Source organism: Tachyglossus aculeatus, chromosome 7 (assembly GCF_015852505.1).
Source record: "Tachyglossus aculeatus isolate mTacAcu1 chromosome 7, mTacAcu1.pri, whole genome shotgun sequence".
Lineage (NCBI taxonomy): Eukaryota > Metazoa > Chordata > Mammalia > Monotremata > Tachyglossidae > Tachyglossus > Tachyglossus aculeatus.
Genome location: NC_052072.1, coordinates 7,105,331 through 7,120,200, shown reverse-complemented (window position 1 = coordinate 7,120,200; position 14,870 = coordinate 7,105,331). Strand labels below are relative to the sequence as shown.

The 14,870-nt window shown below is 44.7% G+C and overlaps 1 protein-coding gene across 1 annotated transcript in view; it reads right to left on the bottom strand.

Annotated features, from left to right (window-relative positions):
• CDK15 (cyclin dependent kinase 15) overlaps window positions 1-14,870 on the bottom strand; it is a 138,359-nt gene that overhangs the window by 51,488 nt on the left and 72,001 nt on the right. Inside the window, exon 10 of the mRNA XM_038749494.1 lies at window positions 12,120-12,183. Within this exon, the coding sequence (XP_038605422.1) occupies window positions 12,120-12,183 (64 nt within the window). The remainder of the gene's footprint in view (window positions 1-12,119; window positions 12,184-14,870) is intronic.

Below are 14,870 nucleotides of genomic sequence, written 5' to 3'. Positions count from 1 at the left end.
AAACTCAACATTCCTAGGCTTGGATCTCGGTGGGGCCTACCACGAAGCGCCATCTGTTGCTAATATCCAACTGCTTGTGATTCCCGGCTCCCATCTGCTGGCTGGGAATTGTTGGTGCAGGGATTGGGAAAAATCACCGACCGCCCGAAACTTTGGGCTAAACCCATTTGTCCACTTCTAGGCTGGAAGCTCGTGGTGAAGGGGAATGCGTCTGGTACACTGTTATACTCTAATCTCCCAAGAGCTTAGTACAGTGCCCTGCACGCTGTAAGTGCTCAATAAATCCAACTGACTACTGATTCCAGTCAATCAAAGATATTTATTGAGTGCTCCTAGTGGATAGAGCACAGGAGTCAGAAGGACCTGAGTTCTAATCCCGACTCTGCTGCTTATCTGCTGTAGGAACTTGGACAAGTCACTTCGCTTCTCTGGGCCTCAGTTATTTCTAACCTGATCACCTTGTAACCTCCCCAGCGCTTAGAACATCATCAGTCGTATTTATTGAGCGCTTACTGTGTGCAGAGCACTGTACTAAGCGCTTAAGCTTTGCACATAGTAAGTGCTTAATAAATGCTATTTTATTATTATTATTATTATTGTTGTTATTATTATTATTATTGTTCTAGACTGTGAGCCCGCTGTTGGGGAGGGACCGTCTCTATATGTTGCCAACTTGGACTTCCCAAGTGCTTAGTACAGTGCTCTGCATCATCATCATCAATCGTATTTACTGAGCGCTTACTATGTGCACACAGTAAGCGCTCAATAAATACGATTGAATGAATCAATTTCATCTGGAAAATGGGGATGAAGATAGTGAGCCCTGTGTGGGACAGGACTGTGTCCATTCCAATTTCCTTGTATCTACCCCAGCACTTAGTAAGCGCTTAACAAATGCCACAATTATTATTGCCGAGCACTGTACTAAGCGCTCGGGAGAGTACAACACAACCGAGTTGGTAGACTGTACCCACAATGGGGGTAGTAGAGTAGCAGCAGTAGTACAGAAGCAGCGTGGCCCAAGTGGCTACAGCCCAGGCCCGGGTGTCAGAAGGACCTGGGTTCTAATCACAGCTCCGCCACTTGTGTCCTGTTTGACCTTGGGCAAGTCACTTCACTTCTTTGTGCCTCAGTGATCTCATCTGTAAAATGGGGATTGAGACGGTGAGCCCCATGTGGAGCAGCGTGGCTCAGTGGAAAAGAGGTCGTGGGTTGAAATTCCGGCTCCGCCAATTGGCGGCTGTGTGACTTTGGGCAAGTCACTTCACTTCTCTGGGCCTCAGTTCCCTCGTCTGGAAAATGGGGATTAAGACTGTGAGCCCCCCGTGGGACAACCTGATCACCTTGTAACCTCCCCAGTGCTTAGAACAGTGCTTTGCACATAGTAAGCGCTTAATAAATGCCATTATTATTATTATTATTATTATTTGGGCAAGTCACTTCACTTCTCTGGGCCTCAGTTCCCTCATCTGGAAAATGGGGATTAAGACTGTGAGCCCCCCGTGGGACAACCTGATCACCTTAATGATGGCATTTATTAAGCGCTTACTAAGTGCTTTGCATGTAGTAAGCGCTCAATAAATGCCATTATTATTATTATATGGGACATGGACTGTGTCTAACCTGATTAGTTTGTATCTACCCCAGCACTTAGAACAGTGCCTTAGCCGTAATAAGCGCTTAACAAATACCATTTAAAGAAAAATGGGTAGAGACCATGACCAACCTGATTACCTTGTAATTAGTACTTGCCCCAGTACTTAGACTAGTGTCTGGCACAAAATAATAAATAATAATAATAATTATTATTATTTTGGTATTTGTTAAGTGCTTACTATGTGTCAGACACTGCGTAGATACAAGCAAATCAGGTTGGACTCCGTCCCTATCCCACAGGGGGCTCACAGTCTCAATCCCCATTTTACATATGAGTAACTGAGGCCCAGAGAAGTGAAGTGACTTGCCCAAGGTCTCAAAGCAGACAAGTGATAAGCGCTTAACAAATATCATAAAAAAATGAGTTTACGGTATTATCAGGTCCTGCGGAATCTTTGTGAGTCAATCACTGGTCTTTATTGAAGCACTTACGGTGTCCTCTAGACTGTAAGCTCATTGCGGGCAGGGAACGTGACTGTTTTATTGTTCTACTGTACACTCATTCATTCATTCATTCAATCGTATTTATTGAGCGCTTACTGTGTGCAGAGCACTGGACTAAGCGCTAGGGAAGTACAAGTTAGCAACATATAGAGACGGTCCCTACCCAACAGTGGGCTCACAGTCTAGAAGCACTCCCAAGTGCTTAGTCCAGTGCTCAGCACACAGTAAGCGCTCAATAAGTACGACTGATGGATTGCAGAGCACTGTAAACGACTCTTCCAACCTTGCTTTGTTTGCATCAAATTCCTGGACTCCTCCTTAGCCAGGCTTGCCTGTTAATTTCTCCTCCTTTCAGTAGAAAGGGCAGCCCCAGCTATCCCTCCAGAGCTTAGAACGGCCTTATTCATTCATTCAATCGTATTTATTGAGCGCTTACTGCGTGCAGAGCACTGTACTGAAGGCCCGTCTCCTCCATGAGGCCTTCCCAGACTAAGCCCCACTTTTCCTCATCTCCCACTCCCTTCTGCATCACCCTGACTTGCTCCCTTTTCTCTTCCTCCCATCCCTAGACTGTGAGCCCACTGTTGGGTAGGGACCGTCTCTAGATGTTGCCAACTTGGACTTCCCAAGCGCTTAGTACAGTGCTCTGAACACAGTAAGCGCTCAGTAAATACGACTGAATGAATGAATCCCAGCCCTACTGCACTTATGTATATACCTGTCATTTTACTTATCAGGATCGATGTCTGTCTCCCCGCCTCTGGACTGTGAGCTTGTTGTGGGCAGGGAATGTTCCTGTTTATCGTTGCATTGTATTTTCCCAAGCGCTTAGTACACTGCTCTGCACACAGTAAGCACTTAATAAATACGATTGAATGAATGAATGATGATGATGATGGTATTTGTTAAGTGCTTACCATGTGCCAAGCACTGTCCTAAGCGCTGGAATGAATGCTGAATATATAGCACTGAACAAATATCGTAATACTAATCCTTCAGCTTTCTTGGGTCCAAATCACCACCCCCCTTCCATCCCCGCCCCCAAATCGGGCGCGATTTCAGCAGATATTTCTTGAAGAGTCTGAAGGACGCGATAGATTAGATTCCCTTCCCTATGGAGACGGACATCAAAGAGGTCGGGATAAATACTCCGAGCTCACATCAGGAACTAATTGCCAATTTGGCAAGAGCCTTCACTAATGTCACGCACTGTTATTTCTAAACCTCTCCCATCCTTGACCCCCAGGATCTCGATGTAAACTTGGAACCATTAGTGTAGAAGGGGGGAAAAAAAAAATCTTCTGGTGCCACAAATGGAATTGAGAAGGATTTAAACCCTCTGCTTTTCAACGCGGTAAAATGAACACAGCGGTCCATTAATGCTAGGATTGGGGCTCACGCAGTGTGGGAGCTTTCAGGAAACCATGTTCAAGGAAGCAAACAGAGCTTCGGCAGCAGCCGGAGGAATTGCGGCAAACAAATGAAGACTCACAAAGACGGCAGCTATGCCAGTCCCGGAGAGGAGGAAGAAAGGATTCCCCCCACCGGCTCCGGTCCCTCTTCCCCCGCACAACCCCTCACGGCTCTTCCCGATTAGTCTTTCCGATGGGACAGACTCCAGAGGGTGGAGTGTATCCGTTGCTTTAGTTGGGAAGCCTCGCAAGTTTCAACATTCAGATGCTTTTCCAAACTGGCCCTTGATCCTCGGGTCATCGCATAGGACATTTTTCCAGGATGGAGTCTGGCCTGCTCCGGGAGACCGCAGGCCAGGCAGTTGGGAAGGAAGCAAGCCAGTGAGAGCCAGAAAAAATCGCCAGAGGATAAAGAACAACTTTTCTCCCCCTCAGAGTTGAGGGGATTCTTTGTCATGCTGCGGAGAAGCATAGGGGAAATTCTTAGCCGGCTCATCTTTCTCCAGACTGTCAGTCAATCGTATTTATAGAGTGCTTACTATGTGCAGAGCACTGTACTAAGCACTTGGGAGAGTACAGTACAACAATAAGCAGACACATTCCCTGCCCACAACGAGCTTACAGCCTAGAGGCTGGTTCTAGTTGGCTCTCCCCAGCTCACAACTTGACATGGCGTCCTAGTGGCTTTCAAATCTGGGGGCTTTATTAATAATAATTAATAATAATAGCGTTTGTTAAGCACTTACTATGTTTCAGACACGGAAAAGCAGTGTGGTTTAGCAGAAAGAGAGTGGGCCTGGGAATGAGAGAACCTGGGTTCTAATCCCAGCTCTGCCACTTTGCCTTAATTTCTCTGTGCCTCAGATTCCTCATCTGTAAAATGGGGTTTAAGACTGTGATCCCCCTGTGGGACAGGGGTTATCTTGTATCTACCCCAGTGCTTAGTACAGTGCCGGGCACCAAGTAAGCACATAACAAATACAATAATAATAATAATAATAATAATAATAATGGCATTTGTTAAGTGCTTACTATGTGCAAAGCACTGTTCTAAGCACTGGGGATGATACAAGGTAATCAGGTTGTCCCTCGTGGGGCTCACAGTCTTAATCCCCCTTTCACAAATGAGGGAACTGAGGACCAGAGAAGTGAAGCTTTTCTAGACTATGAACCCATTGTTGGGTAGGGACCATCTTTATATGCTGCCAACTTGTACTTCCCAAGCACTTAGTACAGTGCTCTGCACACAGTAAGCACTCAATAAATACGATTGAATGAATGAATGAAGTGACTTGCTCAAAGTCACACAGCTGACAAGCGGTGGAGCCGGGATTAGAACCCACGGCCTCTGACTCCCAAGCCCGGGCTCTTTCTACTGAGCCACGCTACTTCCCTATAACAATTCTCTATTATTATGTACAAGCTAATGAGGTTGGACATGATCCATGTCCCACATGGGGCTCAGAGTCTTAAAACCCCACTAGACAGATGAGGTAACCGAGGTACAGAGAAGTGAAATGATTTGCACAAGGTCATACTGCCTCCCCTTTAGTCCTTTTAGACTGTGAGCCCACTGTTGGGTAGGGACTGTCTCTATATGTTAGCAACTTGTACTTCCCAACTGCTTAGTACAGTGCTCTGCACACAGTAAGCGCTCAATAAATACGACTGATTGATTGATTGATACTGCGAACAAGTAGCAGAGCTGGGATTAGAACCCAGATTCTTCTTAATCCCAGGCCTGGGCTCTATCCACTAGGCAACCTGGCTTCTCTAAAGAAGAAGGATGAAGATCCGGTCTTTTCCAAACTCCCAGGCTTCCCCAGGACCACGGGTCACTTTTGCCACCCTTAGGAGTTACTTTGGGTGCCTAAAAGGGCCCGGTCCCACCATCCATCACTTCCCACGGACTCGAGAGGAAAACTGAAAACTCCTGACTCAGTCTCCCCTCCTTCCCCTCCTTCCCCCTGACGCCCCTCACCTCCCCCTCCTCCGCCACAAGCTGGTTTGTTCTGGAGGCCAACACAGGCCCAGTTCCCGCCAGTTTGATTAATGTGTCTTGGCTAATTGTGTGAAAGACACAGGCCTTTAGCGAGTGTGACCATCTTATTGTCGAGCCAATCCCAGAAGCCTCTGTTAGCATGTGAAAGGAAAGGTGGTTTGTAGGGAGGGGAGGATTCAGGGCCCCCCGAGTGAAAGGAGCATTTTGGGGGTCACAAGGAACACCCACTTCTTTGAGAGGGTGTTTCTATGCTCTACTAATTCTGTAAACCTCTCGCCCAAGCCCTTTCCCCTCCCCCCTCCCTCTTTTTCAAGAGATCTTTTTTCCCAGGATGCGGACGCGAGCAAGACCCTGGCTAGCGGGCCGCTGAATTTCACATCCCGGGGTTTTTAATATTTCACTTTTATATTTCTGGAAGAGGATCGTCCTGCTGAGAGACGGGGAATCTGGGCTCATCGGATCCCCTCGCTGACACTCGGATATATTGCTCTGAAAGCTCTCCCAGGAGAAAACATTAAACACACACACACAAAAAAAAAAAAGAAAAAGGAAAAAAAGCCCACTTTTCAAAGGGAATCTGCCCACATCAAAATAAGACAACTGGCCCTTTGAAGTTGAGGACCCAGACTCCTCAGCCAGCTTGCAAAATATATAGATATCCATACGCATCCACGGAAAAGAAACCGGCTTTTAAATTGCATCCTCGTCTCACCTGGCCCGCATCAAAAATCCACGGCGGTAATCACAACCCATTTAATTGAGGCTTGGAACTCTTGCCTTCAGACTCTACAAGAAGGGAAGTGAGAAATGAAGGGCTTGCCCATGGTAAAACCTGACATGAGATTGTGGAAAGGACCGGGCTGCTGGCGTGCCTTGACGCGTGGAGATCACGTGGGGATTTCTCATTATTTTCCTCGACTTTTGTAAGGTCAGTCAGTCAGTCAGTCAATCGTATTTATTGACCACTTACTGTGTGCAGAGCAAACGATCATACTTATTGAGCACTTATTGTGTGCAAAGCACTACTAAGTGCTAGGGAAAGTACAGCATAATAGAGTTGCCAGGCAGGTTCCCTGCCCACAGCAAGCTTACAGTTTAAAGGGGGAGGCAGACGTTAATATAAATGAATAAATTACGGCTATAGGCATCGATGCTGTGGGGCTGAAGGAGGGGTGGATAAAGGGCATAAATCCAAGAAGGGGAGTGGGCTAAGAGGAAATGAGAACCTAGTCGGGGAAGGCTTCCTGGAGGAGGTGGGCCTTCAGTAAGACTTTGAAGGTGGGGAAAATGATCGTCTGTCGGATGTAAAGAGGGAGAGGGGTCCAGGCCAGAGGCAGGATGTGGGCGAGAGGTCGATGGCAAGATAGGTGAGACTGAGGTACAGTCAGTAGGTTGGCAGAAGAGGAACAGAGTATGCGGGCTGAGGTGGAGTAAGAAACTAGAGAGGTGATGTAGGAGTGGGCAAGGCGATTGACTGTTTTAAAGCCAGTGGTGATGAGTTTCTGTTCGATGCAGAGGTGGATGGGCAACTCCCGGAGGCTCTCGAGTGAGGAGACATGGACTGACTGTTTTTGTGGGTACCGATCCGGGCAGCAGAGTGAAGTATAAAATGAGGTGGACTAGGCAGATCAACAAAGAGGCTGATCCGGTAATAAAGCAGAATAGGATAAGAACTTGGACGAAGGTGGTAGCAATTTGTGTGGAGAGGAAAGCGTGGATTTAGTGACGGTGTTAAGGCTAAACCAATGGGATTTGGTAACAGACTGACTATGTGGGTCAAATGATGATGATGATGGCATTTATTAAGCACTTACTATGTGCAAAGCACTGTTCTAAGTGCTGGGGAGGTTACAAGGTGATCAGGTTGTCCCACGGGGGGCTCAGAGTCTTAATCCCCATTTTACAGATGAGGTCACTGAAGCACAGAGGAGTTAAGTGACTTGCCCAAAGTCACACAGCTGACAGTTGGCGGAGCCAGGATTTGAACCCCTGACCTCTGACTCCAAAGCCCGGGCTCTTTCCACTGAGCCACGCTGCTTCTCAAATGAGAGAGAGGAGTTGAGGATAACCCCAAGGTTACGGGATTGGTGTGATAAACGGTGAGGGATGATTCAGGGGGCAGACAGGATTCGGGTGGGAAATAAGGAGTTAGGTTTTGGACATGTCAGCAGGACATCAATAGAGATGTCCTGATGGCAGAAGAAAATACAAATCTGACGAGGAGAGAGGTCAGGGGTGGAGAGTTGTTCTGGGGATCAGACCCGTGTTTTATAATAATAATAATAATAATAATAATAATAATAATATTTGCTAAGTGCTTACTATGTGCAAAGTACTGTTCTAAGTGTGGGGTGGTTACAAGATGATCAGGTTGTCCCACGGGGGGTTCACAATCCAATACGTCATGCTGCTTCCCCCTTCTAGACTGTGAGCCCACTGTTGGGTAGGGACCATCTCTATATGTTGCCAACTTGTACATCCCAAGCGCTTAGTACAGTGCTCTGCACACAGTAAGCGCTCAATAAATATGATTCATTGATTGACTGATTGCTTCCCTCGACATGTTCCCTGCCCACAGAGAACTTACAGCCTAGAGGCCTCTCCTGATTAATCTTTCACTTTCCCAGCCTGGATCATCCACACCTGCCACGTCAGCCCATCTCCACCTCCTAAGTCCTTAGAGCGTGGCTCAGTGGAAATAGCCCGGGCTTTGGAGTCAGAGGTCATGGGTTCAAATCCCGGCTCCGCCAATTGTCAGCTGTGTGACTTTGGGCGAGTCAGTAGTGGAAAGAGCGCGGGCTTGAGAGTCAGAGGTCATGGATTCAAATCCTGGCTCCGCCAATTGTCAGCTGTGTGACTTTGGGCAAGTCACTAGGGGAAAGAACGTGGGCTTGGGAGTCAGAGGTCGTGGGTTCAAATCCCGGCTCTGCCACTTGTCAGCTGTGTGACCTTGGGCCAGTCAGTTAACTTCTCTGTGCTTCAGTTCCCTCATCTGTAAAATGGGGATGAAGACTGTGAGCCCCACGTGGGACAACCTGATCACCTTGTATCCTCCCCAGTGCTTAGAACAGTGCTTTGCACACAGTAAGCACTTAACAAATACCGCCATTATCATTATTATTATTATTCTCTGGGCCTCAGTTCCCTCATCTGTAAAATGGGGATGAAGACTGTGAGCCCCTCCGTGGGACAAGCTGATCACCTTGTAACCTCCCCAGTACTTAGAACAGTGAGTTGCACATAGTAAGCGCTTAATAACTGCCATTATTATTATTATTAACACCCTCCGCAGCACTTATATCATCATCATCAAATGCCGTCGAGGCGTTTCCAATCCGCAGCGACTCTAAGAACAAATGTTCTCCAAAATGTCCTATGTTCTGCCTTATCTGTAGTCATTCTGGTGTGGAGAAGCAGCACGGCTTAGTGGATATATTGCCTGTATATATGTATATATGTTTGTTCACATTTATTACTCTATTTATTCATTTATTCTACTTGTACATATCTATTCTATTTCTTTTATTTTGTTAATATGTTTGGTTTTGTTCTCTGTCTCCCCCTTCTAGACTGTGAGCCCACTGTTGGGTAGGGACCGTCTCTATATGTTGCCAATTTGGACTTCCCAAGCACTTAGTACACAGTAAATGCTCAATAAATACGATTGATTGCTTGATTAATTGATTGGATAGAGCACAGGCTTGGGAGTCAGAAGGTCACGGGTGAGAGTTTGATAGAGTCCCTGACCTTAGCTAAAAATAAGGGCGGGTTTGGGTTTAGTGACAGACACGGTGGGGAAGATGAAATACTGAATCAAAACAACATAAAAGGCAAAGTTGAGGATCCAACACATCCAAGGGTAAAGTAGGGGGCCGGGAGAGATCACCCAAGTCATCAAGAATCCAGTCACCTCCAAATTCCCCAAATTATTCCCAATTATTCCAAATTATTTTAGAATAATAAGTTCTAAAATTTTTAGGGACTGTGCAAATCCGCTAGGCCAAACCACCAGTAAGGCCTGCCTTCTTCCCATCGAGGTACCCTGGGCCCCTGCTCTTCACATAACCAGTCTTTTAGACTGTGAGCCCACTGTTGGGTAGGGACTGTCTCTATATGTTGCCAACTTGTACTTCCCAAGCACTTAGTACAGTGCTCTGCACACAGTAAGCGCTCAATAAATACGATTGATGATGATGATAACCACTGTGTGACCCCTGCTAGCATACGATAGGCACTTTATGAATACCATCACCATCATCATCGTCGTCATCATCATCATCTCACGATTTACTACGGTTCCTATAATGCTCATTCATTCGTTCAGTCAGTCAGTCATATTTATTAAGCATTTACCGCGTGCAGAGCACCGTACTAAGCGCTTGGGAAAGTACAATACTTTCCCAATAGTAAGTACTATTTCTATTTCCCAATGGAAAGTACAATCCCCCCCACCTTACCTCCTTCCACTCCCCACAGCACCTTTATATAAATATATATGTTTGTACATATTTATTACTCTATTTATATATTTATTTTATCTGCACATATTTATTCCATTTATTTTATTTTGTTATTATGTTTTGTTTCCCCCTCCTCCCCTTTTCCTCCCCCTACTCCCCCTTGCCATCCCCCCCACCTTATCTCCTTCCCTTCCCCACAGCACCTGTATATCTGTATATATGTTTGTACAGATTTATTACTCTATTTATTTATTTATTTTACTTCTACATATCTATTCTACTTATTTTATTTTGTTAATATGTTTTGTTTTGTTCTCTGTCTCCCCCTTCTAGACTGTGAGCCCACTGTTGGGTAGGGACCGTCTCTATATGTTGCCGACTTGTACTTCCCAAGCGCTTAGTACAGTGCTCTGCACACAGTAAGCGCTCAATAAATGCAACTGATTGATTGATTCATTCATTAATTCAATCAGTCAGTCAGTCAGTCATATTTATTAAGCATTTACCACGTGCAGAGCACTGTACTAAGCGCTTGGGAAAGTACAATACAATAATAAACATTAAATAAATAATGTTATAAATAACGCTTATAAATAACGTTTAGAGAAGCAGCGTGGCTCAGTGGAAAGAGCCCGGGCTTTGGAGTCAGAGGTCGTGGGTTCAAATCCCGGCTCCGCCACTTGTCAGCTGTGTGACTTTGGGCAAGTCACTTCACTTCTCTGTGCCTCAATTCCCTCATCTGTAAAATGGGGTTTAAGACTGTGAGCCCCACTTGGAACAACCTGATCACCTAGTATCCTCCCCAGTGCATAGAACAGTGCTCTACACATAGTAAGCGCTTAACAAATGCCATCATCATTATTATTATTATAACATTAAATAAATATTAAATAAATAATAAACAATGCAACAATAATAAATGATACAGTAATACAATAAAACAATAATAAATAATATTATTTATCATAACAATAAATAAATAATAAAGTACAATACAATAATAAATCATAACAATCTCTGCCCACAACGAGCTCACAGTCTAGACATCAATACAAATAAATAAAATTACAGATACATAATTGCTATGGGGCTGATTGCGGGGTATGAACCAAGGGAGCAAGTTAGGGCGACGCAGAAGGGAGCGGGAGATGAGAAAAAACGGGGCTTAGTCTGGGAAGGCCTCTTGGAGGAGATGGGCCTTCAACAAGGCTTTAAAGGCAGGGGGGAGAGTCATTGTCCAACTTGTACTTCCCAAGCGCTTAGTCCAGTGCTCTGCACACAGTAAGTGCTCAATAAATACGATTGAATGAATGAATGAATGAATTGTCTGGCAGATTTAAGGAAGGGAGGGCATTCCAGGCCAGAAGCAGCGTGGCTCAGTGGCAAGAGCCTGGGCTTTGGAGTCCGAGGTCATGGGTTCAAATCCAGGCTCCGCCACTTGTCAGCTGTGTGACTTTGGGCAAGTCACTTCACTTCTCTGGGCCTCAGTTCCCTCATCTGTAAAATGGGGATTAAGACTGTGAGCCCCCCGTGGGACAACCTGATCACCTTGTAACCTTCTCAGCACTTAGAACAGTGCTTTGCACATAGTAAGCGCTTAATAAATGCCATCATTATTATTATTATTATTATTAGAAGCAGGAATTGGGCAGGGGGTCAGCGGCGAGATGGGCGAGATGGAGGCCCGGGGAGAAGGTTAACACTAGGGAAATAAAGTCTGGGTTGTAGAAGGAGAGAAGCGAGGGGAGGTAAGAGGGAGCCAGGTGAAGGACTGCTCTGAAGCCAATGGTGAGAAGTTTTTGCTTCATACAGAGGCAGATGCTCTTTTAGACTGTGAGCCCACTCTTTTAATAATAATAATAATAATAATGGCATTTATTAAGCGCTTACTATGTGCAGAGCACTGTTCTAAGCGCTGGGGGGATACAAGGTGATCAAGTTGTCCCTTTTAGACTGTGAGCCCACTGTTGGGTAGGGACCGTCTCTATATGTTGCCAACGTGGACTTCCCAAGCGCTTAGTCCAGTGCCCTGCACACAGTAAGCGCTCAATAAATACGATTGATTGATTGATAGATGGGCAACCACTGGAGAATTTTGAAGAGTGGGGTGACATTCCAAATATCCCATTATACTGTGAGTGTTACCTGGATTGTAGTTGGGCAGTTTGGAGACTCCGGGCCACGTGTCCTCCGTAGGCACCCCCAACACCTACGAGGGAAGGCGAAGGGAGAGAATTGAACGAAGTGGAAAACAAAATGGAAGCAAACAGAAAGTTTGAAGGGGCGAGCTGGGAAAGGTGCAAAAAGGAGGGCGGTCAGACAGTTAATCCTATTTATTGAGCCCTGACTGTGGGCAGAGCACTGTATTAAGTTCTTGGGAGAGTGCCATATAACAGTAACCTGTATATATGTATATATCAATCAATCAATCAATCAATCGTATTTATTGAGTGCTTACTGTGTGCAGAGCACTGTACGAAGCACTTGAGAAGTCCGAGTTGGCAACATGTAGAGACAGTCCCTACCCAACAGTGGGCTCACACTCTAAAAGGGGGAGACAGAGAACAAAACCAAACATACTAACAAAATAAAATAAATAGAATAGATATGTACAAGTAAAATAAATACATAAATAGAGTAATAACTATGTACAGACATATATACATATAAACAGGTGCTGTGGGGAAGGGAAGGAGGTAAGATGTGGGGGATGGAGAGGAGGACGAGGGGGAGAGGAAGGAAGGGGCTCAGTCTGGGAAGGCCTCCTGTTTGTACGTATTTATTACTATATTTATTTATTTATTTATTTTGTACATATTTATTCTATTTATTTTATTTTGTCAAAATGTTTTGTTTTGTTCTCTGTCTCCCCGTTCTAGACTGTGAGCCCACGGTTGGGTAGGGACCGTCTCTAGATGTTGCCAACTTGGACTTCCCAAGCGCTTAGTCCAGTGCTCTGCACACAGTAAGCACTCAATAAATACGATTGAATGAATGAATGAACAATAACCTGTATATATGTATATATGTTTGTACGTATTTATTACTCTACTTTATTTGTACATATTTATTCTATTTATTTTATTTTGTTAAAATGTTTTGTTTTGTTGTCTGTCTCCCCCTTCCAAACTGTGAGCCCACTGTTGGGTAGGGACCGTCTCTGTATGTTGCCAACTTGTACTTCCCAAGCGCTCAGTACAGTGCTCTGCACACAGTAAGCACTCAATAAATACAATTGAATGAATGAATGAACAATAACCTGTATATATGTATATATGTTTGTACATATTTATTACTCTTTTTATTTTCTTTGTACATATTTATTCTATTTATTTTATTTTGTTAAAATGTTTTGTTTTGTTGTCTGTCTCCCCCTTCTAGACTGTGAGCCCGCTGTTGGGTAGGGACCGTCTCTATATGTTGCCAACTTGGACTTCCCAAGCGCTTAATCCAGTGCTCTGCACACAGTAAGCACTCAATAAATACGATTGAATGAATGAATGAACAATAACCTGTATATATGTTTGTACGTATTTATTACTCTAATTATTTATTTTATTTGTACATACTTATTCTATTTATTGTATTTTGTTAAAATGTTTTGTTTTGTTGTCTGTCTCCCCCTTCTAGACTGTGAGCCCACTGTTGGGTAGGGACCCTCTCTAGATGTTGCCAACTTGGACTTCCCAAGTGCTTAGTACAGGGCTCTGCACACAGTAAGCGCTCAATAAATACGATTGAATGAATGAATGAACAATAACCTGTATATATGTTTGTACGTATTTATTACTCTAATTATTTATTTTATTTGTACATACTTATTTTATTTATTTTATTTGGTTAAAATGTTTTGTTTTGTTGTCTGTCTCCCCCCTCTAGACTGTGAGCCCCCTGTTGCGTAGGGACCGTCTCTATATGTTGCCAACTTGGACTTCTCAAGTGCTTAGTCCAGGGCTCTGCACACAGTAAGCGCTCAATAAATATGATTGATTGAATGAATGAATGAATGAATAAAATAGACAAAAATGAGAAACAGCAAGGCCCAGTGAGTAGAACCCGGGCCTGAGAGTCAGAGGACCTGGGTTTCAATTCTGGCTCCGCACTCAATCAATCAATCAATCGTATTTATTGAGCGCTTACTGTGTGCAGAGCACTGTACTAAGCGCTCGGGAAGTACAAGTTGGCAACATATAGAGACAGTCCCTACCCAACAGTGGGCTCACAGTCTAGAAGGGGGAGACAACCGTCTGCTGTGTGACCCTGAGTGACTGTAAATGCCATTACTCTTATAACTAGTTATTGCTACTAGTTATTACTAGTAGATTGCAGAACAGGAAAACATAGAGAAGCAGAAAAAACCAGCATATTTCCTTTGCACTGTGCTCTAATCCCGGCTCCGCCACTTGTCTGTCGTGTGACCTTGGGCAAGTCACTTCACTTCTCTGTACCTCAGTTACCTCATCTGTAAAATGGGGATGGAGACTGTCAGCCCCATGTGGGACAGGGACTGTGTCCAACCTGATTAACCTGTATCTACCCCAGAGCTTAGAACAGTGCTTACCACATACTAAGTGCTTAGACTGTGAGCCCACTGTTGGGTAGGGACCGTCTCTATATGTTGCCAACTTGTACTTCCCAAGCGCTTAGTACAGCGCTCTGCACACAGTAAGCACTCAATAAATACGATTGATTGATTGATTGATTAACAAGTACCATAATTATTATTATCATTTATTATTATCTTGGGCAGTGGAACTAGAATTCCTGACGCTGGAGAGAATCCTCGGGTAGCGGAAACTGGAGCAGAGGATGTGCTCTGCCCCTATTTCTCCTGGAAAGGTTTGGGTTCCAGCATCATTCTTAGGATTTGTGTTCCCTGCAGTCAGGTGAGTTTTA